Source organism: Schistocerca nitens, chromosome 12 (assembly GCF_023898315.1).
Source record: "Schistocerca nitens isolate TAMUIC-IGC-003100 chromosome 12, iqSchNite1.1, whole genome shotgun sequence".
Classification (NCBI taxonomy): Eukaryota; Metazoa; Arthropoda; class Insecta; order Orthoptera; family Acrididae; genus Schistocerca; species Schistocerca nitens.
In genome coordinates, this window is record NC_064625.1 from 193,012,653 (window position 1) to 193,035,706 (window position 23,054).

At 41.2% G+C, this 23,054-nt stretch overlaps 1 protein-coding gene across 5 annotated transcripts in view; it reads right to left on the minus strand.

The window, feature by feature from the left end:
* Positions 1–23,054, minus strand: part of LOC126215158 (pre-mRNA-splicing factor 18) — a 119,387-nt gene that overhangs the window by 18,434 nt on the left and 77,899 nt on the right. The window contains exon 5 of one of the 5 annotated variants that reach the window (XM_049941827.1): positions 11,888–12,073. The exons of 3 other annotated variants lie outside the window; for them this stretch is intronic. In XM_049941827.1, coding sequence (XP_049797784.1) covers positions 11,903–12,073 — 171 coding nt within the window. In that variant the 3' untranslated portion in view covers positions 11,888–11,902. Of the gene's footprint in view, positions 1–11,887; positions 12,074–23,054 lie in introns of those variants that run through there. One more of the 5 variants, XM_049941826.1, reaches the window with a different exon arrangement.

Sequence of the window (23,054 nt, forward strand, 5' to 3'; positions counted from 1 at the left end):
AACTAACACAAAAGAAGCTTTTCAGCAAAAGATTTTTCCATCCATATCATCAAGGCCCCATGTGCACACAGCGCACTTATTCACAGGGTTGTTTGGCATGTACACTGATTGGCCAGAACGTTATGACTAGACACCGTATTATATGAATCATAAAAACTGTAAAATATGCGTGAAAGAGTCTAAATATGCAAGAACAAATATTAAAAAACAACATGGTAGTTACTGCTTGCATTACATGTCAAAGTAGAATCTGTGCATATCAATTACGAGAAAGAGCGCCAGCCCCGCGAAAAATCAACACATTTAGAACGCTGATATCATTTTCTGAATAGTATTTGAATTTGGGTGCTATTTTGGCACTTATTGTTTCTGGTAAAAGTCACCCAACCCATTAATAAAACTATCAGTTTGGCACAAGGGTTCAAAGCCTGAGTTATTGTTTAAAATGTTTTCAAAAGTCCACAAATGTGGAACGTACTTCTTCAGCAAGGCAATGTACTCCAAGAGCAAATCACGTCACACGAATCAAATTGGGATAAAATACTCGGAGGGCTTTTCCTGCTTTGATCATATAGGGAGCATCTTCTGAAATAAACACAAGCACTCTTTCATCTGCAGAAGATTCTGGAAACACTAAATGGGAAGAAGAAGGCTCTTCTTTTAAAGCACCAACAATTAAATTTGCAATGTAACGGACAAGTGCCTGTATTTTAATCAGCTGAAATCCAGGTAATGCTGTCCTCGAGTTCATTGTGTATTTCTTCCAGAACATTTAAGTAAATTGTCAGTACGTATTCATTCACCTGGTATATTTTGATTTAAGCAATATTTGTGCAGGAAGCCTTTGAGGATAGTGTTTGCAAGTTTGTGATGAGAAATACACTCCTGGAAATGGAAAAAAGAACACATTGACACCGGTGTGTCAGACCCACCATACTTGCTCCGGACACTGCGACACGGCTGTACAAGCAATGATCACACGCACGGCACAGCGGACACACCAGGAACCGCGGTGTTGGCCGTCGAATGGCGCTAGCTGCGCAGCATTTGTGCACCGCCGCCTCAGTGTCAGCCAGTTTGCCGTGGCATACGGAGCTCCATCGCAGTCTTTAACACTGGTAGTATGCCGCGACAGCGTGGACGTGAACCGTATGTGCAGTTGACGGACTTTGAGCGAGGGCGTATAGTGGGCATGCGGGAGGCCGGGTGGACGTACCGCCGAATTGCTCAACACGTGGGGCGTGAGGTCTCCACAGTACATCGATGTTGTCGCCAGTGGTTGGCGGAAGGTGCACGTGCCCGTCGACCTGGGACCGGACCGCAGCGACGCACGGATGCACGCCAAGACCGTAGGATCCTACGCAGTGCCGTTGGGGACCGCATCGCCACTTCCCAGCAAATTAGGGACACTGTTGCTCCTGGGGTATCGGCGAGGACCATTCGCAACCGTCTCCATGAAGCTGGGCTACGGTACCGCACACCGTTAGGCCGTCTTCCGCTCACGCCCCAACATCGTGCAGCCCGCCTCCAGTGGTGTCGCGACAGGCGTGAGTGGAGGGACGAATGGAGACGTGTCGTCTTCAGCGATGAGAGTCGCTTCTGCCTTGGTGCCAATGATGGTCGTATGCGTGTTTGGCGCCGTGCAGGTGAGCGCCACAATCAGGACTGCATACGACCGGGGCACACAGGGCCAACACCCGGCATCATGGTGTGGGGAGCGATCTCCTACACTGGCCGTACACCACTGGTGATCGTCGAGGGGACACTGAATAGTGCACGGTACATCCAAACCGTCATCGAACCCATCGTTCTACCATTCCTAGACCGGCAAGGGAACTTGCTGTTCCAACAGGACAATGCACGTCCGCATGTATCCCGTGCCACCCAACGTGCTCTAGAAGGTGTAAGTCAACTACCCTGGCCAGCAAGATCTCCGGATCTGTCCCCCATTGAGCATGTTTGGGACTGGATGAAGCGTCGTCTCACGCGGTCTGCACGTCCAGCACGAACGCTGGTCCAACTGAGGCGCCAGGTGGAAATGGCATGGCAAGCCGTTCCACAGGACTACATCCAGCATCTCTACGATCGTCTCCATGGGAGAATAGCAGCCTGCATTGCTGCGAAAGGTGGATATACACTGTACTAGTGCCGACATTGTGCATGCTCCGTTGCCTGTGTCTATGTGCCTGTGGTTCTGTCAGTGTGATCATGTGATGTATCTGACCCCAGGAATGTGTCAATAAAGTTTCCCCTTCCTGGGACAATGAATTCACGGTGTTCTTATTTCAATTTCCAGGAGTGTATTTTCTTGCAATGAGTGCTTCACATAGATCCATGTTAAACCGACTCTCTCGGTTACCTTTGGACAAATCCCAGCTACTGCAACTTGCTGTTATCAGAAGTTGTCGTCCCGGTCCTTTCTTCTGCATTCCTGATTTTTATTTGTTGCCGACGCATACGTTACGACAGCGGAGGGTATTAACCACGAACGCAGGGGCACTGACTCTGTCTGCCTCCTCTTCTGTAATGGTTTCGCTAGGCAGTGGACTCTCGGTTTGCGATTGCACGCAGTTCTAGGTGCAGTCAATCTGTGAGACGTGGAAACTAGATCGAGCTAGGGACTGCCCGTCTAAATTTTTAAAATATTGTAAACATAGAGCGAAAATATGCATCGTAACTAGTTTTCAGTTAAAATATGCAAATGCATATGTAACATACAAATGCATATAATCCGGTCTCCAGATATGACCATCGACCTACTATCAATATAAACCATCCGTGCAATAGTAGAGTCACCTGGTGAGGAACGACTGGTAGGCAGACACACACACGATGCACGTAGTATCGGTGAGCGTGCTGTCAGAGTGTAGAACAGGGAAGGTGCACGAACAATCTGAATTTGACCGAGGGCACTCCTTCGTAAATAATCCATTTCCACAGCTGTTATTCGTCTTTTCAGGACAGCATTTAAAAACTACAGTCGTGACCCATAGCACAGAACAGATACAGCCAGCAAAACTTAACGAAAATAGCTGTACATCGTTAATAATAATTCCATTTCCTCCACAGCTGTCTTTCCACCTTTGGAGAGCCACTTCTACATATAAATTGAACAAGACTGGTGACATACTACAACCTTGTCTCAGCCCTTTTGTGACATTAATAGGTCCCGATAATTTTGACCCTCTGTATCGTATTACCTCCGTACATTTCGGTAACAATCTGTAAAAGAAAGTCATCCGTATCTAAATCTTTCAAAGCTTCCCCGAGTTTTTCTCTAGGAACTGTCGTAGGCTTTCTGTACAGGATCTGTCCTGTCTCAACACACTCTGATCTTCTCCAATTAGGGTGTCCAACATTGAGCCTTATTTTTGTCTAATAAGCGGCTCATCGTGCAGTGCACACTGATGCCTCTGTCTCTTGAAAATGGAGACTATATGTGATCTTTCCACTCCCGTGGGACTTTAATCCACTGACAGCAGTTGTTCATAAGGCGTAATATTCTTTTCCTCAAATGCTGTCCTCCAGCTTTCAATAATTTCACAGAAATATTTCCAGGCCCAGGTGATTGGCCATTCTCCATTTTAGCTAAACTCCCTCTATCGTGATAGTCATATTTTGAACTGTTTGTTCTGTCGTATCTTCTTTGCCTCTAGTGTACTGGGGTCTGTCTTCAGTTAAAAGGTCTGTATAATGCTTTTTCCATTCACTTAAAGGAATTAACTTGTTTACTGCTTTGTTTGCTGGAGTTTTCTTTACACCAGTGCTTGTTTTTCACCTATTAAATTTTTTCCATTACTTTTTTTAATTTTAATGTCGTTTCGCATACGATTCGACAGTACGTACAGTTCGGCGATATTTACGCTGGAAGACAGCTAGTGATTCTCATTTTATTTGTCCCTGGGCATAAAGATAGCTCACTTGTGGAACGGCAATGTATCGTGTCTTTGAGTTGTACTGCAAGAAAGACGTTCTACGTGAAATGTCTTATTCGTGATATTCGTAATATCGTCAGAGCAGTGAGACAGAGACTGTCACAGCTCTAATGTACTTGTAAATCGACGTCATGCGAGTGTTAATGTATGTCGTACATTACAGAGGACTTTACTAGCATCGAGGACTGTTTAAGCACACTATCACAGATAAGCGGAAAGTCATTCGAGGCACCGCATACGTTACACGTCCAGTTGAAATCGATGCACGAGTCGATGTTAAGATCCCAAAACTGTAGCTCTTAGTATCTGTGTATTCTGTTTTATTTTGTAAATGAATTTGGTTGCTATAGTTTAAATTTAACTGTCAAAATAATAATATATAAAGGTGTTCTCGAGCACTCGTGGAAATTGAAGAATCTTAATGATGTGAAACTTCGATATGGTGACAGATAAGTTGGAGATTTAAATACAAGATTGTAGTAGGAAAAAGATAGCAGTTATCAAAGGAAGTTTGAACCATTTAACATAGATTATTCAGACCGACGTTAAGATTCTTCTGCTCTGCAGTAGTAAATTTTCCCCGATACACTCGAGTCTCATCTTTATCTATAATAATGACGGAAGCTGAAGAAAGAATTAAAATCTGTGCACGGTCGGGACTTGGACTCGAGTTTCCTCGCTTACTTTTCAGATCTCAATTAATTTCTTCAGCTTACGTCATTATCGTAGATGAAGATGAGACTCAAATGTCTCGAGGACAATTTTTATATCAGATCTACAGGTCACCTATGCCTGAGGAACAGGCAGGATTTCCACATTACGTCCCACAGTGGGGTGCTATTCCAATACCGGAGAGCCTAGACAATAGTGACAATCTAAGAAGGAGAAAATCAGCTGAAGATGTGAAGTGCAGTTTGTGTTAGGGAGGGCGTTGGCCCAGGGTGGTCTGTGCAGCTATGTTAGCTGTAATGCTGTGGTGGTGTAATGACCAGCACAGCACACTTGCCCAGTAAGCAATGAGACCTTGGATCAAGTCCCGGCCATGGCACAGATTTCAATGAATTTCTTCAGCTTCCATCATTATCGTGTATATTAGTATATTAGAATGAGATTTTCACTCTGCAGCGGAGTGTGCCCTGATATGAAACTTCCTGGCAGATTAAAACTGTGTGCCCGACCGGGACTCGAACTCGGGACCTTTGCCTTTCGCGGGCGAGTGCTCTACCGACTGAGCTACCGAAGCTCGACTCACGCCCGGTACTCACAGCTCTACTTCTGCCAGTACCTCGTCTCCTACCTTCCAAACTTTACAGAAGCTCTCCTGCGAACCTTGCAGAACTAGCACTCCTGAAAGAAAGGATATTGCGGAGACATGGCTTAGCCACAGCCTGGTAGAGCACTTGCCCGCGAAAGGCAAAGGTCCCGAGTTCGAGTCTCGGTCAGGCACACAGTTTTAATCTGCCAGGAAGTTTCAGTATATTAGAAGATTGAGCTGTGTTTTGTTTGTGAAGAGTCAATACATTATATTAGAGCTTTAATTCATTTGGCAATAAAATGAAGTTACGATATCGCCAAATAAAGAAATATTTAATTACACACACACACACACACACACACACACACACACTGTTGAGTATATATATTATACTTATTAAAGAAGATTTTTTCTTGCTCAGTTTTATAGTCTAAATACTATTTCTATGGCGGCCACCCAAAAGTGAATTAGGTACATAAAATTAAAAAATGAATTTGTTTTCAGAATAAATAAATACACGAGTATTTTTATGGTCCTCTTCAACAAACCAGACCCCCTCCCCCTTTTCACAAAATCCTGTCTACATCCCAGCAGCATGAGGGGTATCAAATGCATCTCCACAGCCTCAGCTCTCTCGACATATGAAACGCCCAGAGGCTTAAATGGTCTCCCTCCGCAACAAAAGTAGGTCACCTAGGTGTTACAGAACTTAACACAGTTCAACATAAATCAAGCAATGCAATACAGCAGATTACATTTCTAGAGTCGAACACGATCAGTCCCATTTCGTCAGACATATTCACATCCATCTTGGAAGATATACTGTCGATGTGTGTCGAGTGGCTCCACGCAGTAGAGTCTACTCCGTAAGTGCCAGAAGTATTTATGCAGGCTACCAGTAACACAATTTAATTGTGAGAGAAGTGTAGTAACTTTCTGGTCATTCATTAATTCTCCACCAAGCGACTACAACACAAATATATGGCTTTACGATACGCTGTCAACAACAGAGAGCAGCAAGATATCACATTTACCAATACACTCTCTTTCCCACCAACACCATGTAGGTCACTGACATCATCATACTTGTGGTAGGTATAGGTAAAAGAGCACATGGGGCAAGAGAACGCATCAAGTTTTCAGGTCCTCAGTTTTATTCCGAAACCCTGTGGCAGTCGGATGCCTACAGCTGGAGAAAATGCAGTAAGTTACTTTCGTATGTTTTTTATGTAAAATTTGTATAGTTCTGATTTTGTGTTCGGTGAGTGTAAATCTATTTAAACATCAGATAAAATCTGTTCCGAAACTAGCTTCTATAAGCTTCCAGTATCCTCCTTGGCCTCCACGACTTTAGTTGTGTGTTATCTGTAGACCGCCAAATAAGAAAATTGCAGAATGGGGCAAAAGTAGCCCGTTGAGAAACTATTTCGAACCTTTACTCCAGAACCTGTACTTCGATTTGTGTAGTCCCTTCTAGAGTATTCTGATATTTTTGTTGGTGTTTCTTTACATTAGATGTCTCATTATTCACCTTAGAGAACTTAGATTGATTTTTCTTTTCTGTAGTTTTTCTTTCATCGGGTACTGGTTTTTTCACACATACCTACCACTCATACACCCTTCGAATATAATCACATTTTCTATAGCAGTTTTTTTTTTTCTCTCCAAAAACTGAGCGAAAACATGGACTCGACAGTCATTAAGAGAGGTCGCTCTCCCGTCATGCTCTTGGCATTAATGAAAATGGGTACTCAATATAGCAACTGTCCAAGGCTGCCAGGTTTTCAGAGGTTGCCTTACGAAAACATCTTACAACAGGCTATGATAGAAAATATCTTGGCTCATTTGTATAAACTTTTTTGATGAAGAAAGAACGAACAATAGTGCGAGATCGCATTTCCTTCAACAGAAGTTTACTTGGCCCTACTCTCAGATCAATACGACATTTAATTTTTGAAGTCAGTGGAAAATAGAGTTCCTAGTTTGTTTTTGCATGTATTTATTTGTAATCCTTTTATTTTCTTCAGTTGGGGTAGAAGTGCACACTGCATACTCTTTCCACAGGCCTGCGTACTCATAGCCCACAGCATGAGGTAAGAGTCTGCAAAATTAATTTTTTATAAAAACTTTTGTTACTCCTCTAATGGTGATTGGGTGACAATAAAAGTCCTACACAATGTTACCAAGATGTCAAACTAGGTGTTGCAAGCCGAACTGATATAACATTGCTGCAAGTTTTGTTTAGATATATAGAAAAACAATAAAAGGCGTAGTTTTTACCCTAACAAAGTTTTTATTTCTTCTCTGTGGATTTTAATACCTACTCCGAACTTCTCTTTTGTTTCCATTACTGCTTGCTCAATATACAGATTGAATAACATCGGGGATAGGCTACAACCCTGTCTCACTTCCTTCCCAACCACTGCTTCCCTTTCATGCCCCTCGACTCATAACTGCCATCTGGTTTCTGTACAAATTGTAAATAGCCTTTGGCTCCCTGTATTTTACCCCTGCTACCTTTGGAATTTGAAAGAGAGCATTCCACTCAACATTGTCAAAAGATTTCTCTAAGTCTACGGATCGGAGCGTGGAATGTCAGATCCCTTAATCGGGCAGATAGGTTAGAAAATTTAAAAAGGGAAATGGATAGGTTAAAGTTAGATATAGTGGGAATTAGTGAAGTTCGGTGGCAGGAGGAACAAGACTTTTGGTCAGGTGATTACAGGGTTATAAATACAAAATCAAATAGGGGTAATGCAGGAGGAGGTTTAATAATGAATAAAAAAATAGGAGTGTGGGTTAGCTACTACAAACACCATAGTGAACGCATTATTGTGGCCAAGATAGACACAAAGCCCATGCCTACTACAGTAGTACAAGTTTATATGCCAACTAGCTCTGCAGATGATGAAGAAATTGATGAAATGTATGACGAGATAAAAGAAATTATTCAGGTAGTGAAGGGAGACGAAAATTTAATAGTCATGGGTGACTGGAATTCGTCAGTAGGAAAAGGGAGAGTAGGAAACATAGTAGGTGAATATGGATTGGGGGGAAGAAATGAAAGTGGAAACCGCCTTGTAGAATTTTGCACAGAGCATAACTTAATCATAGCTAACACTTGGTTCAAGAATCATAAAAGAAGGTTGTATACCTGGAAGAATCCTGGAGATACTAAAAGGTATCAGATAGATTATATAATGGTAAGACAGAGATTTAGGAACCAGGTTTTAAATTGTAAGACATTTCCAGGGGCAGATGTGGATTCTGACCACAATCTATTGGTTATGTCCTGTAGATTGAAACTGAAGAGACTGCAAAAAGGTGGGAATTTAAGGAGATGGGACCTAGATAAACTGAAAGAACCAGATGTAGAGAGTTTCAGGGAGAGCATAAGGGAACAATTGACAGGAATGGGGGAAAGAAATACAGTAGAAGAAGAATGGGTAGCTCTGAGGGATGAAGTAGTGAAGGCAGCAGAGGATCAAGTAGGTAAAAAGACGAGGGCTAATAGAAATCCTTGGGTAACAGAAGAAATATTGATTTTAATTGATGAAAGGAGAAAATATAAAAATGCAGTAAATGAAGCAGGCAAAAGGGAATACAAACGTCTCAAAAATGAGATCGACAGAAAGTGCAAAATGGCTAAGCAGGGGTGGCTAGAGGACAAATGTAAGGATGTAGAGGCTTGTCTCACTATGGGTAAGATAGATACTGCCTACAGGAAAATTAAAGAGACCTTTGGAGAGAAGAGAGCCACTTGTATGAATATCAAGAGCTCAGATGGCAACCCAGTTCTAAGCAAAGAAGGGAAGGCAGAAAGGTGGAAGGAGTATATAGAGGGTTTATACAAGGGCGATGTACTTGAGGACAATATTGTGGAAATGGAAGAGGATGTAGATGAAGATGAAATGGGAGATAAGATACTGCGTGAAGAGTTTGACAGAGCACTGAAAGAAATGCGTCAAAACAAGGCCTCGGGAGTAGACAATATTCCATTAGAACTACTGATGGCCTTGGGAGAGCCAGTCATGACAAAACTCTACCATCTGGTGAGCAAGATGTATGAGACAGGCGAAATACCCACAGACTTCAAGAAGAATATAATAATTCCAATCCCAAAGAAAGCAGGTGTTGACAGATGTGAAAATTACCGAACTATCAGTTTAATAAGTCACAGCTGCAAAATAATAACGCGAATTCTTTACAGACGAATGGAAAAACTGGTAGAAGCGGACCTCGGGGAAGATCAGTTTGGATTCCGTAGAAATGTTGGAACAAGCGAGGCAATACTAACCTTACGACTTATCTTCTTATCTTAGAAGAAAGATTAAGAAAAGGCAAACCTACATTTCTAGCATTTGTAGACTTAGAGAAAGCTTTTGACAACGTTAACTGGAATACTCTCTTTCAAATTCTGAAGGTGGCAGGGGTAAAATACACGGAGCGAAAGGCTATTTACAATTTGTACAGAAACCAGATGGCAGTTATAAGAGTCGAGGGGCATGAAAGGGAAGCAGTGGTTGGGAAAGGAGTGAGACAGGGTTGTAGCCTCTCCCCGATGTTATTCAATCTGTATATTGAGCAAGCAGTAAAGGAAACAAAAGAAAAATTCGGAGTAGTTATTAAAATTCATGGAGAAGAAATATAAACATTGAGGTTCGCCGATGACATTGTAATTCTGTCAGAGACAGCAAAGGACTTGGAAGAGCAGTTGAACGGAATGGACAGTGTCTTGAAAGGAGGATATAAGATGAACATCAACAAAAACAAAACGAGGATAATGGAATGTAGTCAAATTAAATCGGGTGATGCTGAGGGGATTAGATTAGGAAATGAGACACTTAAAGTAGTAAAGGAGTTTTGCTATTTAGGGAGTAAAATAACTGATGATGGTCGAAGTAGAGAGGATATAAAATGTAGACTGGCAATGGCAAGGAAATCGTTTCTGAAGAAGAGAAATTTGTTAACATCAAGTATAGATTTAAGTGTCAGGAAGTCGTTTCTGAAAGTATTGGTATGGAGTGTAGCCATGTATGGAAGTGAAACATGGACGATAACCAGTTTGGACAAGAAGAGAATAGAAGCTTTCGAAATGTGGTGCTACAGAAGAATGCTGAGGATAAGGTGGGTAGATCACGTAACTAATGAGGAGGTATTGAATAGGATTGGGGAGAAGAGAAGTTTGTGGCACAACTTGACTAGAAGAAGGGATCGGTTGGTAGGACATGTTTTGAGGCATCAAGGGATCACAAATTTAGCATTGGAGGGCAGCGTGGAGGGTAAAAATCGTAGAGGGAGACCAAGAGATGAATACACTAAGCAGATCCAGAAGGATCTAGGTTGCAGTAGGTACTGGGAGATGAAGAAGCTTGCACAGGATAGAGTAGCATGGAAGGCTGCATCAAACCAGTCTCAGGACTGAAGACCACAACAACAACAACAAGTCTACAAATGCTAGAAATGTAGGTTTGCCTTTCCTTAATCTATTTTCTAAGATAAGTCGTAGGGTCAGTATTGCCTCACGTGTTCCAACATTTCTGCGGAATCCAAACTGATCTTCGCCGAGGTCGGCTTCTACCAGTTTTTCCATTCGTCTGTAAAGAATTTGCATTAGTATTTTGCAGCTGTGACTTATTAAATTGATAGTTCGGTAATTTTCACATCTGTCAACACCTGCTTTCTTTGGGTTGGAATTATTATATTCTTTTTGAAGTTCGAGGGTATTTCACCTGTTTCATACATCTTGCTCACCAGATGGTAGAGTTTTGTCAGGACTGGCTCTCCCAAGGCCGTCAGTAGTTCCAATGGAATGTTGTCTACTCCCGGGGCCTTGTTTCGACTCAGGTCTTTCAGTGCTCTGTCAAACTCTTCACGCAGTATCGTATCTCCCATTTCATCTTCACCTACATCCTCTTCCATTCCCATCATATTGTCCTCAAGTACATCACCCTTGTACAGACGCTCTATATATTCCTTCCACCTTTCTGCTTTCCCTTCTTTGCTTAGAACTGGGTTTCTATCTTAGCTCTTGATATTCATACAAGTGGCTCTCTTTTCTCCAAAGGTCTCTTTAATTTTCCTGTAGGCTGTATCTATCTTACCCCTAGTGAGATAAGCCTCTACATCGTTACATTTGTCCTCTAGCCATTCCAGCTTAGCCATTTTGCACTTTCTGTACAATTGAAAATTTTCCTAAAATACAAATAAAACACATACGCACACATAATCACAGAATTGTTATTTTCATAACATTGCTAATAAGCTGTAACAAAATAAAAATATAATTATTGATTGGCGACTCCATGGAGTGTACTGTGTACCACGACCAGATAATGGATATACTTGGAAGGAGAGACAGCATTGGTCGAATTTTTGTTTTATTAACCGCAAAATCGATTTTCAGTCACTTAGTGCCCATCCTCAGTGCTGTAATATACTATTTAAATTGGTAGGCACTGGTGTCAACAAGCTTAGAGATATCACATAAACTGATGTGATCGCTCTAAGCTTGTTGACACCAGTGCCTACCAATTTAAATAGTATATTACAGCACTGAGGATGGTTACTAAGTGACCGAAAATCGATTTTGTGGTTAATAAAACAAAAAAAAAAATACGACCAATGCTGTCTCTCCTTCCAAAAAGTATAATTACTACAATTTCACCAATCGGTCACCTGTCGAGATGATGTGCGGGAAACAAAAAACAAGTTAGTAAGACAGTATCACCTTCTTGCTTGAAAGTCTTCTCGTGTGAAAAATATGGAGTACGTGTTCTAGTGACTTCTGGCAACAACCAATCCCTACATTTCTTCTTTGTGGACCCATTTCTGAGGAAAGTGAAAACTTTGCCATCGGAAGCTGTTGCCCTCTCAGCACCTGCTGCAGAGGATTTCGAGGAATTAAGTGCTGGGGATGACAAAGAGGATACAAATGTCAGTGATGAAGAAGAAAATGGAGATGATGAACAAGAAGCACAAGCAGAAGATGACTAAGAAGACGTAAAACTTTCAGTTTCTGTTACTATATATATTTTCTGTAATAAAGACAGCAGCATATACTGTTTTGTAATAAAGTTTAGCATTAAAATTATAAGTGTTAATCAAAAACATTTTTTTGTTCATTCCATTAATTTTTTCCAAATTCTTTTTGCCATATTGGATCTACTATTTTGAATTTTTCAATTTTGACACAAAAATTGTTATCAAAAGAGTCAGAAACCCCATTATACGCCTTTTTGGGCTAAATTTTCAGGATTCTGGCCCTCTGTGGACCGGTTACGATATTTAGTATGTTGTTCATGGCGGTTCCTCCTACCGCTGTACAAAAATTTGCTGGCTAAATGAATCTCTTGCCCCTAATTTTCCCCTGTCGCATTAGCACTAAGGGGCTAGTGGCTCGTGATGACACTTATAAGGGTCAGCCACAGTTAATGTATTAAATTGCTTTGTTTAAATCCTATACTTGAAAACAACTGAGATCTAAAGATCAGAGTTATGTGATCGTTGCTGCAAAATTCCAAACAGCATAATGGGTTAACACTAGAGTGGCATGTGTCATTCTGTTTCCTTAAATCATCTGAGTCTTATGTTGAGACAGTTTTTTAAACAAATCCATTGCCGATTACTTTCCACATCCTCCTCCAACTGAGCTGGTAACAAATCTAATGAGGTGGGAGTCAATTCTACTCTCCCCCCTCCCTCCTGGATTTTTTGGTTAAAAATATACTTTTTCACGTAAAAATACACTATATCCCAGATGGAAGTACATTTTTTTCCTTTTTAAGTGACAAAATACTTTCCACCATTGCAGTAAAATTTATCAATCCTTTGAATGGTAAAGGTTCTATACACCAGTGTAGAACTTCTCGGCATTTTAGAAAATTAAACCCAGGAAAGAATAATGTGTTTTGGAAACATTTTTGATGCACGACAACATGTATAGTGCATATTTTCGTATTACAAAAGTATAAATACAAATTCGACCAAATAGAGCAAGGTAGCTTCCGAAACATTGAAATCGAGATTGCAATGCGCATTTGTCAGCCAATCATAGTTCGTGTCACATGTTCTCGCCAGCCAATGGCAGCATACATTCAGAGCATAGGACAAATGATGTTGTCAGCCAATAGCAAAATCACTCTTAAGTAACATGAACACACAAATATGGAAAGTTTATGTTATATCTGTATAACTACAAGAAAAAGCTAAGCTTTCACATACAATATTGGTCGTCAAAGCTTTTTTGCTGTTTTTCTTCCAATGGTGTGGTTACAGCAGATCAATACTTCTGACAAGCACGATATTAAATTCACTGCTGTGCACTGAACATTTCGTGGGTTACCTGGCCGAATACATGTTCTATCAAACACACTTTTTTTTTAAGGATAATTATAATTTTTGATATTGATGCTGTATAGTTTGTAATCCAAGACAGAACTAAAATAAATATGAAAAACTAACCTTGAAGCTTGATCTTGTTTAGTGCATGTTATCCTTCAAGAGGTATCAAATAAAAATGTGCCAGTAAAATTTTAAATAATGGAATAAACAGCTGGTCTTCTGGACTGGAGATTATTCTAAGTGGCTGGACTTTGCAGCATTAAAAGTCAAAACACTCGCTGACTTAAATTCATTGCACATTCTCCCACGTAACATACTTCACTTTTTGTAAAACTAAATTTACTTTGAATGTAAGACTTCTCGGAGCACCATTCCCAATGTCTTTCAGTAACCTGGTATAAATGTAAGCAGTTTGCGCTCATTGAAAGCAGTTTGTTGTTATGAAGTATACATAGTCTTCATCCTAAAGTCTTTGCCACATTTTGCTGCTGGCAGATGCTCGTGTATGCACTGTGTTATTTTCTTGCAAAAGGTACAGTTTCTTTGCGACTAAAGTTTAATTTTGGAGTTATTCTCTTGTTTATGTTTTACTGCTGCAGTATTATTCCACAGTAGTGGGGTAAAGTAACATTCTTTGTTATACACACATCAAAAAAAGTTTTGCATCACCTCGGTTCCCAGAACTCCTGAAGATAGATGCTGACTGTGGATATTGTCTCACAGACACAGTCCCTTTGACTGTTCAGAGATGTCACTAAATCTGCCCAAAGATGTAAACAACCATGCACGAGCAGTACCTATTTGACAGAGGGGGTCCAACAGCTGATCAGTTCCAGTCATTCCACCAAGGAGGTGGTACACAGCTCGTGTTGTCTGTAGTTCAACCATGCCTGTACAGACAATACTGCGGTTTGATTGCATCCACATTGCCTCTCAATGAAGGAAGTGTCCTGCCGTCTCGGAGTGAACCAAAGCGATGTTGTTCGGGCATGGAGGAGATTCAGAGAGACAGGAACTGTCGATGACATGCCTCGCTCAGTCCGCCCTAGGGCTACTACTGCAGTGTACGACCGGTACCTAAGGATTATGGCTTGGAGGAACCCTGACAGCAAATCCACCACGTGCAGCCACAGGACGTCGTGTTACGACTCAAACTGTGCGCAATAGGCTGCGCTATGGGCAACTTGACTCCCAACGTCTATGGCGAGGTCCATCTTTGCAACCACAACACTATGCTGCGTGGTACATATGGGCCCAACAACATGCCAAATGGACTGCTCAGGATTAGCATCACGTTCTCTTCACCGATCAGTGTCGCGTATGCTTTCAACCAAAAATTGTCGCAGACGTGTTGGGAGGCAACCCGGTCAGGCTGAATGCCTCAGACACACTGTCCACTGAGTCCAGCAAGGTGGAGGTTCCCTGCTGTTTTGGGGTGGCATTATGTGGGGCTGAAGTACACCGCTGGTGGTCACGGAAGGCACTGTAACAGCTGTACGATACGTGAATGCCATCCTCCGACCAGTAGTGCAACCCTATTGGTGAGGCATTCGTCCATCGACTAGAGTGGCCAGCACGTTCTCCATACATGAATCCAATCAAACATGTGTGGGATGGAGTGAAAAGGGCTGTTTATGGACGATGTGACCCACCAACCACTCTGAGGGATCTATGCCGAATCGCAGTTGAGGAATGGGACAATCTGGACCAACAGTGCCTCAATGAACTTGTGGATAGTATGCCACGATGAATACAGGCATGCATCAATGCAAGAGGACGTGCTACTGGGTATTAGAGATACTGGTGTGTACAGCAATCTGGACCACCAACTCTGAAGGTCTCACTGTAGGGTGGTACAACGTACAAAGTGTGGTTTTCATGAGCAATAAAAACAGCAGAAATGATGTTTATGTTGATCTCTGTTCCAATTTTCCGTACAGGTTCCAGAACTCTCGGAACTGAGGTAATGCAAAACTTTTTTTTATGTGTGTAGTATCAGTTCTTACCACTCAAAATTACAAAAAAATTACTGAAAACTATAACAATAAAAATTCATGGAATTGTAAAAAAACTCCCGGGTTTTTCACAGATGAAGAAATTCCCAGGTTTTTCCCGGATTTCCGAGTCAGGCCGGAGTGTGTATGCCCAGCAGTCACAGAATAGTCAGCAGCAGTTTCTTGTGACGAGCAGCCTCGTTCCAATTACTCTTCTCCCTCCATTACTTGCCAAGAGCCAGGTGGTTGCTCACTGCCGAGGTTTGAGCGTGAGCCAGCTCGCACGAGCAAATTGGTGAGCAGGCCACACCTAAATTATTCTCAACAGCCAAAGAGAAAGTTCCCACATTCCTAAACACGAAGTCAATAGCAAATGGAAGCACTCGATAGAATACGTACAGAAATATCCCTGAAAAGCAGTTAAATAAGACCGAAATAATGTTAATCGAACAGACAAAATACGAGGAAGGATCTGAAACCAATGCACTGAAGTTTTTTTCCTCCATTAATATTACAGCTGGAAAGTTTAAATTTCACAATATAATTTTAAGTTTGTGTCACAGAGGGTATTCTGTTTTCGTGTGCAGCTCTGGTGAGGGAGGCCCGATCTACAAAACAAACACGGCACACACATTACTGTCGTCAACCTGTGAAGGGCAGTGAAGCGTAGTTTGATGTTTGTGGGCCAAAGGGCGTAAACCCCACTCACGGGGACACACGTGCCGTATATGAGACGACTGTACGGGCCGTAGCAATGTCTCGAGGTGGTGTGCATTCTTCCGAGAGGGCCGTGAGAACCACAGTGATTTGCCACACTCCTGGTGGCCGGTAACAACTGCAACCTACAGAAAGTCTAAGCCATCGAGGGAGCAATTTTGAACGACCAGCATGTGCAACTGCAAACTGTATCACAGCAGTTCAACATTTCCTAGGCTGCGGTGTACGATGTTGTTCGTGATACATCAAAATTTCATAAAGTTAGTACCCGCCGGGGAGCTTAAGAACCTAACAGACAACCACAAGGCCTGAAAAAATTATGAAAAGTTCAGATCACTTAACATGTTATGCCACAGAAGGGCATGACTTTCTGAAAGAAATTAACACTGGTGTTGACTCACGGACATACCACTACGTGCCCAAATCCAACCTGGCCTCTAAGGAATGGGCTGGGATATACATGGTGTGTTACTGTGGACTTTGCTGTGAATGCTGCAGCCTGCATTAAAACTTCGGTCAAGTCGCATCGTGCCCTTCGTGACAAACACCACAACATTAATGCTGACAGTGTCAAACTTCTTCGTGCCAATGCTCACCTCACATTCGTGGGAAAATTGCCAAATTTGGGTGGGACGTGCTATGGCATCCACCGTACAGTCCGAAATCTGCACAGTCAAACTTTCATCTGTTTGGTCCCACGAACAAATTCCCGACCGGCCAATGCCTTGCGACAGATGCGGAAAAGAAATCGGCAGTCTACAGATGGCTATACTTAACCAAATTGACTTCTACAAACAGGGCACATGAAAACTGGTATCATGATGGTAGAAATGGGTTGAGAATGTTGGAGACTATGTAGAAAAGTAGATAGAAGAAATAAGTTCATTTGTGAATTTTTGTTTTGTTACCTATTAAAGTTTTTACTAGAAAAATTACTATCTGTTACTTTCTGATCTTCCCTCATACTAGTTACACATGAACTGAGCACACTGGTCACTTTAGACAATTAAAGGTGATGTGGAACTGATACCAAGCAGCTGCTGCTGACATAAGTTGTGACAATGAAGTGGTGTGGTGTGTACATGGCAGTGACAGAATGGCAGAAACATGTTTGGGTGAGCCCGTGACCACACCATAAATACAGTTGCCCGAATGTTCTTTTACAAACACGGACTGTCCAACACATCTACAAGAAACAGTGTACCCCTCTGTATAAGAACAGTGGTAAAAAGATCCTACCTGACAGGGACAAGAGATGAGGTTTTTGCCTTGTCGATGACAATCAGTTTCAAATCTGGGATGGGTTGAATCTAAACATATCTGAGACTCATGTGATGCAGTTCAGAACCAAACAGTCAAAATGTGAGCAGATTAAGATTGTACACAACAACCGAGGTATAGAAGAAGTTGACTCAGTCAAATTCTTAGGTTTAAATGTAAATAAAAATTTGAGCTGGCAGGCACACACTGAATACCTGGCAAACAAACTGAGCAGCTTTGCATTTGCAATGCAAATATTGTCAACTGCAACTGACACGGACACATGAAAAGTAGCATATACAAGTTACTTTGAATCCATTATTAGGTACGGTATCGTTTTTTTGGGGTAACTCGACAAACGTAGTGTGGGTACTAAAAATACAGAAAAAAATCATACGAAATATGTGCACTGCAAATCACAAAGAACCATGACGACCATTATTTAGAAAACTTAAAATATTAACTCTGCCATCCTTAAACATATATGAGATTATTATATTTTTCTACACCAGACATGAATTATTTGGGGGAAACCATTTTGTCCATTCACATGATACCCAGAAACAAAGAAAATTTTATGCTCCTCACCCACTGTCTCAGACTGTATGACCAGGGACCTCAATACAAGGGAATGAAAATTTGTAATAAATTAAAAGGGAACAAGTTGATGCAGATGAATTTAGGTTCACTTAAAAGAAAGCTATATGAGGTACTGACACTGAAGTGTTATTACTCAGTGGATGAATTCATGCGGGATAAACTGGAAATTTGAGCTGGGGACAATGTGTTATCCTTATAGTGTCGTTATTTATTATAGTGCTAGAAATTTATTAATGTAAAAATCATTGTAATTGTTTTATAAATTTTTGACATATCTCCTGTACGCAAACCAAACGGATTGCAAATGTACGTCACGAGATGAATAAAACACAATTCACGAAATACTGTGAAGGAAACTGTACGTGACAGATGGAATTTTAGAGCTGGATGCATTGCAAAAGGGCAAACAGAACTCCACTACCTCGGGGTGCCAATCGTTAAAGAGACCAGACACTAGCTGACTGAGTTGGGATGGGAAAAACCGGCAGTTAAAACCGATACTGGTATTTTTCTTCTGAAAATCAGTATTTTTCAGTATCTGTTTGGTCTCAGTTATAACAGTTTCTTGTAAGTAATGACCAGGGCCTCCCACAAACCGTGGACATTGTTATTGTTGTTGGAGGTGTAGTTTGCACGTCTCAGCAGTACAGATAGCCATACCGAAGGGATATCTGATGAGGGGCCAGACAAACACGTGGTTTCTGAAGAGGGGCAGCAGTGTTCTCAGTAGTTGCAGGGGAACAATCTGGACAATTGGCCGATCTGGCGTTGTAACACCAACCAAACTGGCATTGCTGTGCCGGTAGTGTGAACAGCTGAAAGCGAGGGAAACAGAGGGCGTGCAGCTCTACTGTACAGTTAAATGATGACGGCATCCTCTCGAGTAAAATATTCCGGAGGTACAATAATCACCCATTCTGATCAGGTGGGGGCTACTCGTGAGGATGTCATCGACAGCAGAGAAAAAAACTGGCACTCTGTGGGTCAGAGCATGGAATGTTAGTATAGAAAATTTAAAAAGAGAAATGGATCGGGTGAAGTTACCTGTAGTGGGGATTAGCGAAGTTCGGTGGCAGGAGGAACTGGACTTTTAGTCAGGTGAATACGAGGTTACAGATACAAAATCAAATAGGGGTAATGCTGGAGTAGGTCTAAAATTGAATAAGAAAATAGGAATGCAGGTAAGCTTGTACAAACAGCACAGTGAACACATTATTGTAGCCAATACGGACACAAAGCCCACACCCACCACAGTTGTACAAGTTTCTTTCAACTAGCTCCATAGACGATGAAGAGACTGAAAAAATGTATAACGAGATAAAAGAAATTATTCAGTTAGTTAAGGAAGATGAAAATTTAATAGTGATGGGGGACTGGAATTCGATAGTAGGAAAAGGAAGGGAAGGAAAAATAGTAGGTGAATATGAAACGAAAGAGGAAGCCGCCTGGTAGTGGCAGAGTATACTTTAATCATAGCTAACACTTGTTTTAAGAATCGTAAAAGAAGGTTGTATACAGGGAAGAGACCTGCAGATGCCAAAAGGTTTCAGATTGATTATATAATGGTAAACAAAGATTTAGGAACCAGGTATTAAATTGTAAAACATTACCAGGGGCAGATGTAGACTCTGACTACAAACTGAAGAAATTGGAAAAAGGTAGGAAATTGAGGAGACAGGACCTGAATCTGCTGAAAGAAACAGAGATTGCTGGGAGTTTCAGAGGGAGCATTAGGCAGTTCTTGGCTAGAACAGAGGAAAGGAATACAGTAGAAGACAAATGGGTACCTCTAAGAGACAAAATGGTGAAGGAGTAGCAAATCACATACACCAAAAGACAAGCTCTAGTAGAAATCCTTAGATAACGTGAGAGATACTGAATTTAACTGATGAAAGGAGGAAATTAAAAAATGAAGCAGGTGAAAGAGAATACAAGTGTTTAAAAAATCAGATTGACAGGAAGTGCAAAATGGCTAGGCAGAAACGACTAAAGGACAAATGTAAAGATTTAGAAGCATATTTCGTTAGGGGAAAGACAGATACCACAAACAGGAAAAAGAGAAGCAACAGCACGAATTTCAAGAGCTCAGATGGGAAACCAGTTCTGAGCAAAGAAGGGAAAGCAGAAATGTGGAAGGAGTGTATAGAGGGTCTGTACAAGGAGATAAACTTGAAGGCAATATTATAGGAAGGGTGGTAGACATAGATGATGTTATGGGAGATATGATAATGTGACAAGAATTTGACAGAGCTCTGAAAGATCTAAGTCGAAATAGGGGCCTGGGGCTAGACAATGTTCTGTCAGGACTACTGATGGCCTCAGGAGTGCCAGCTGTGACAAAACTCTTCCATTTGGTGCACAACATGTGTGAGATGGGTGAAATTTCCTCAGTCTTCAAGAAAAATGTAATAGTTCCAATTGCAAAGAAAGCAGCTGCCAACAGGTGTGGAAATTACCGAACTATCAGTTTAATAAGTCTGCAAAATACCAATACAAATTCTTTACAGAAGAATGGAAAAACCAGTAGATGACAATCTCGGGGAAGATCGGTCTGGATTCCGGACAAATGCCGGAGTGTGTGAGGCAATAGTGACCCTATGACTTATCTTGGAAGATAGATTGAGGAAAGGAAAACCTGTGTTTACAGCATTTGTAGACTTTGAGAAATCTTTTGACAATGTTGACTGGAATGCTCTGAAATACTGAAGTTAGCAGCTGTAAAACACAGGAGCAAAAGGCTATTTACAACCTGTACAGAAACCAAATGACAGTTCTAAAAGTATGATGAATACAGTAAGCAGATTCAGAAAGAAGTAGGTTGCAGTATTTATTCAGTGATGAAGAGGCTCACACAGAATAGAGTAGCACAGAGAGCTGCACCAAACCAGTCTGGAACGAAGACCACAACAACAACGACAACAATAACCAACTAAAAAGAACTATATATCAATTTACCATAGCAGTGGTGCTAATTCTTTTTAAATGACTAATATCTATTCGTATAATCTCCACTGCTTTGAAATATTGAGTTATTATAGAAAATGGGAAAAGTGATCAATGCCATTTTAATAACAATGCCGACAGAAATGAGCAACAAACACACAACACAAAAATCTGTACAGCATTGCTGAGACAATAACGTATCTGTTGGCGTGTAGCGTGGCCTATTAGCTGACGAACCTGCACACGCAGAATGCAAGACCGGCCCCCACATGGTCTATACGGTGTTTTTTCTGTCATCGCCAGACATCCATTGTATTGCAAAATGGTAACAAACCTAGTCTCGAAATTTTTACGAAATACAGTGGCAATGAGGTATAATGCTTCATTTGCAAATTATGGTAACAGTAATAAATTAAAAACTTAACAATTAATTGACAGTTTATAATAAAAACAGAATGTAGCTGGTCTGCTGCCTGTGCCTTTATCTGTTTTCAGTTCTTGGAAGTGGGTACATTAACGCGAAAAATAAGAGTTCTCCAACCTCAGTTTTCACCCTTTAACACTTGACTACTCATAATGAGCACATGGTGATATGACCCTCAATTACAACACAATTTTTGAACAGTTTCTAAACATCAGAATCAATAGGAGAATACAGGCAATTTTTGTAATATTCGAACCATGATTTCTTTTAGAGGAAAGCAGTGAACTGTGGACAGACTAAGTTTTCTTTTATTTACCTGCTTTGTTTTATATTTTTATTCTAAGTATCTTGAAATGTGTGATGCAAAACTCCGAGGGAGTCTTGGAATTTTCTAGTCCTTGTTCAATGTCTATGTTTATTACTGGAAATAGTAGCAAAATCAGTTGTTTCAGAAATTGGTTATTTTGCAGAGTTTTAAGAGGCTGTTTAAACTGAAGAGGAAAAAAAATGGTACAACTGAAAATCAGTTTTTTCATCCATAACTGCCATCCCTAGACTGGAGGCACGTAGTGCAGTTTGACGAGACACGATTCTGCACTGTTGAGATGGTCTAAGGTGTGTAGTGTAGTGACTGCCCAATAAGACATTTAGACAGGAAGTGCTTCTGTGATGTTTTGATGGCATTTTTTTGTATCACAACTTGAATCTACACACTTAGGTTAATGGGAACTCTTAACAGGATATTTATTTCGACATTCTCCGTGATCGAGTGTTGCCCTTTACATTTTCAGGAAGAATATACTCCTATCATCTGATACGACAAGGCCCGTAGTCAAACAGCTGTGTGTGAACGTTCGCAGTCTGACGAACACTTGGGCACCCTTTCGAATCTCCAGTGGTACTCTAAATCACCAGATCTTAACACTGCAGAATATGTCTGGGCCAATTTGGAATAGCAGGTGAAATGCAACATTCGACATCCCTGCAGTTTGACGGCTCTATAGGATCTAATTGTCAACAAGTGGCTTCTGATGGATACGAATAGCATCCTCGTCGAATTGTGTCCCACTATAATTGACACTGGAGGCAGTGTTATGTGGTATTAGTGTGATGTCTCCTGCGACAAATCCTCATCCAGTGTGCTTATAATTGGCCCACTGAAAAGAAATTTGTGTGAATGAACTTTAAAATCCTAGAAGCATGTAACAAGTGACTGTATTTAAGTGGTAAATGGGAGTGACCTGATGGGCTCCAAAGATATGAATGAAGGAGTAAAACCAGCCTGGAGTGCTTTTAGTACACTAAAAAGGGTTTTCAAAACTTGAGCTTCCAAGGAGACTGTGTAATCAGTGTACAGCCAATTATCAATTTTAACTAATGGCAATAGACATGAGCTCTCAATGACAGCCATTTAAAAATTCACTGTTGTTCTGTGAACAACAGGGAGGTGCAGTTGAGGCGTAACATGTCATTTATAGAATAACATTTTCCGCATCCTGGATACCAACTGGGCAAAGAAAGACATTTGTGGATTAAGGTAGTTAATAAGTAGGAAGCACCGCACTTTTGAGAGGTTTTTTGGC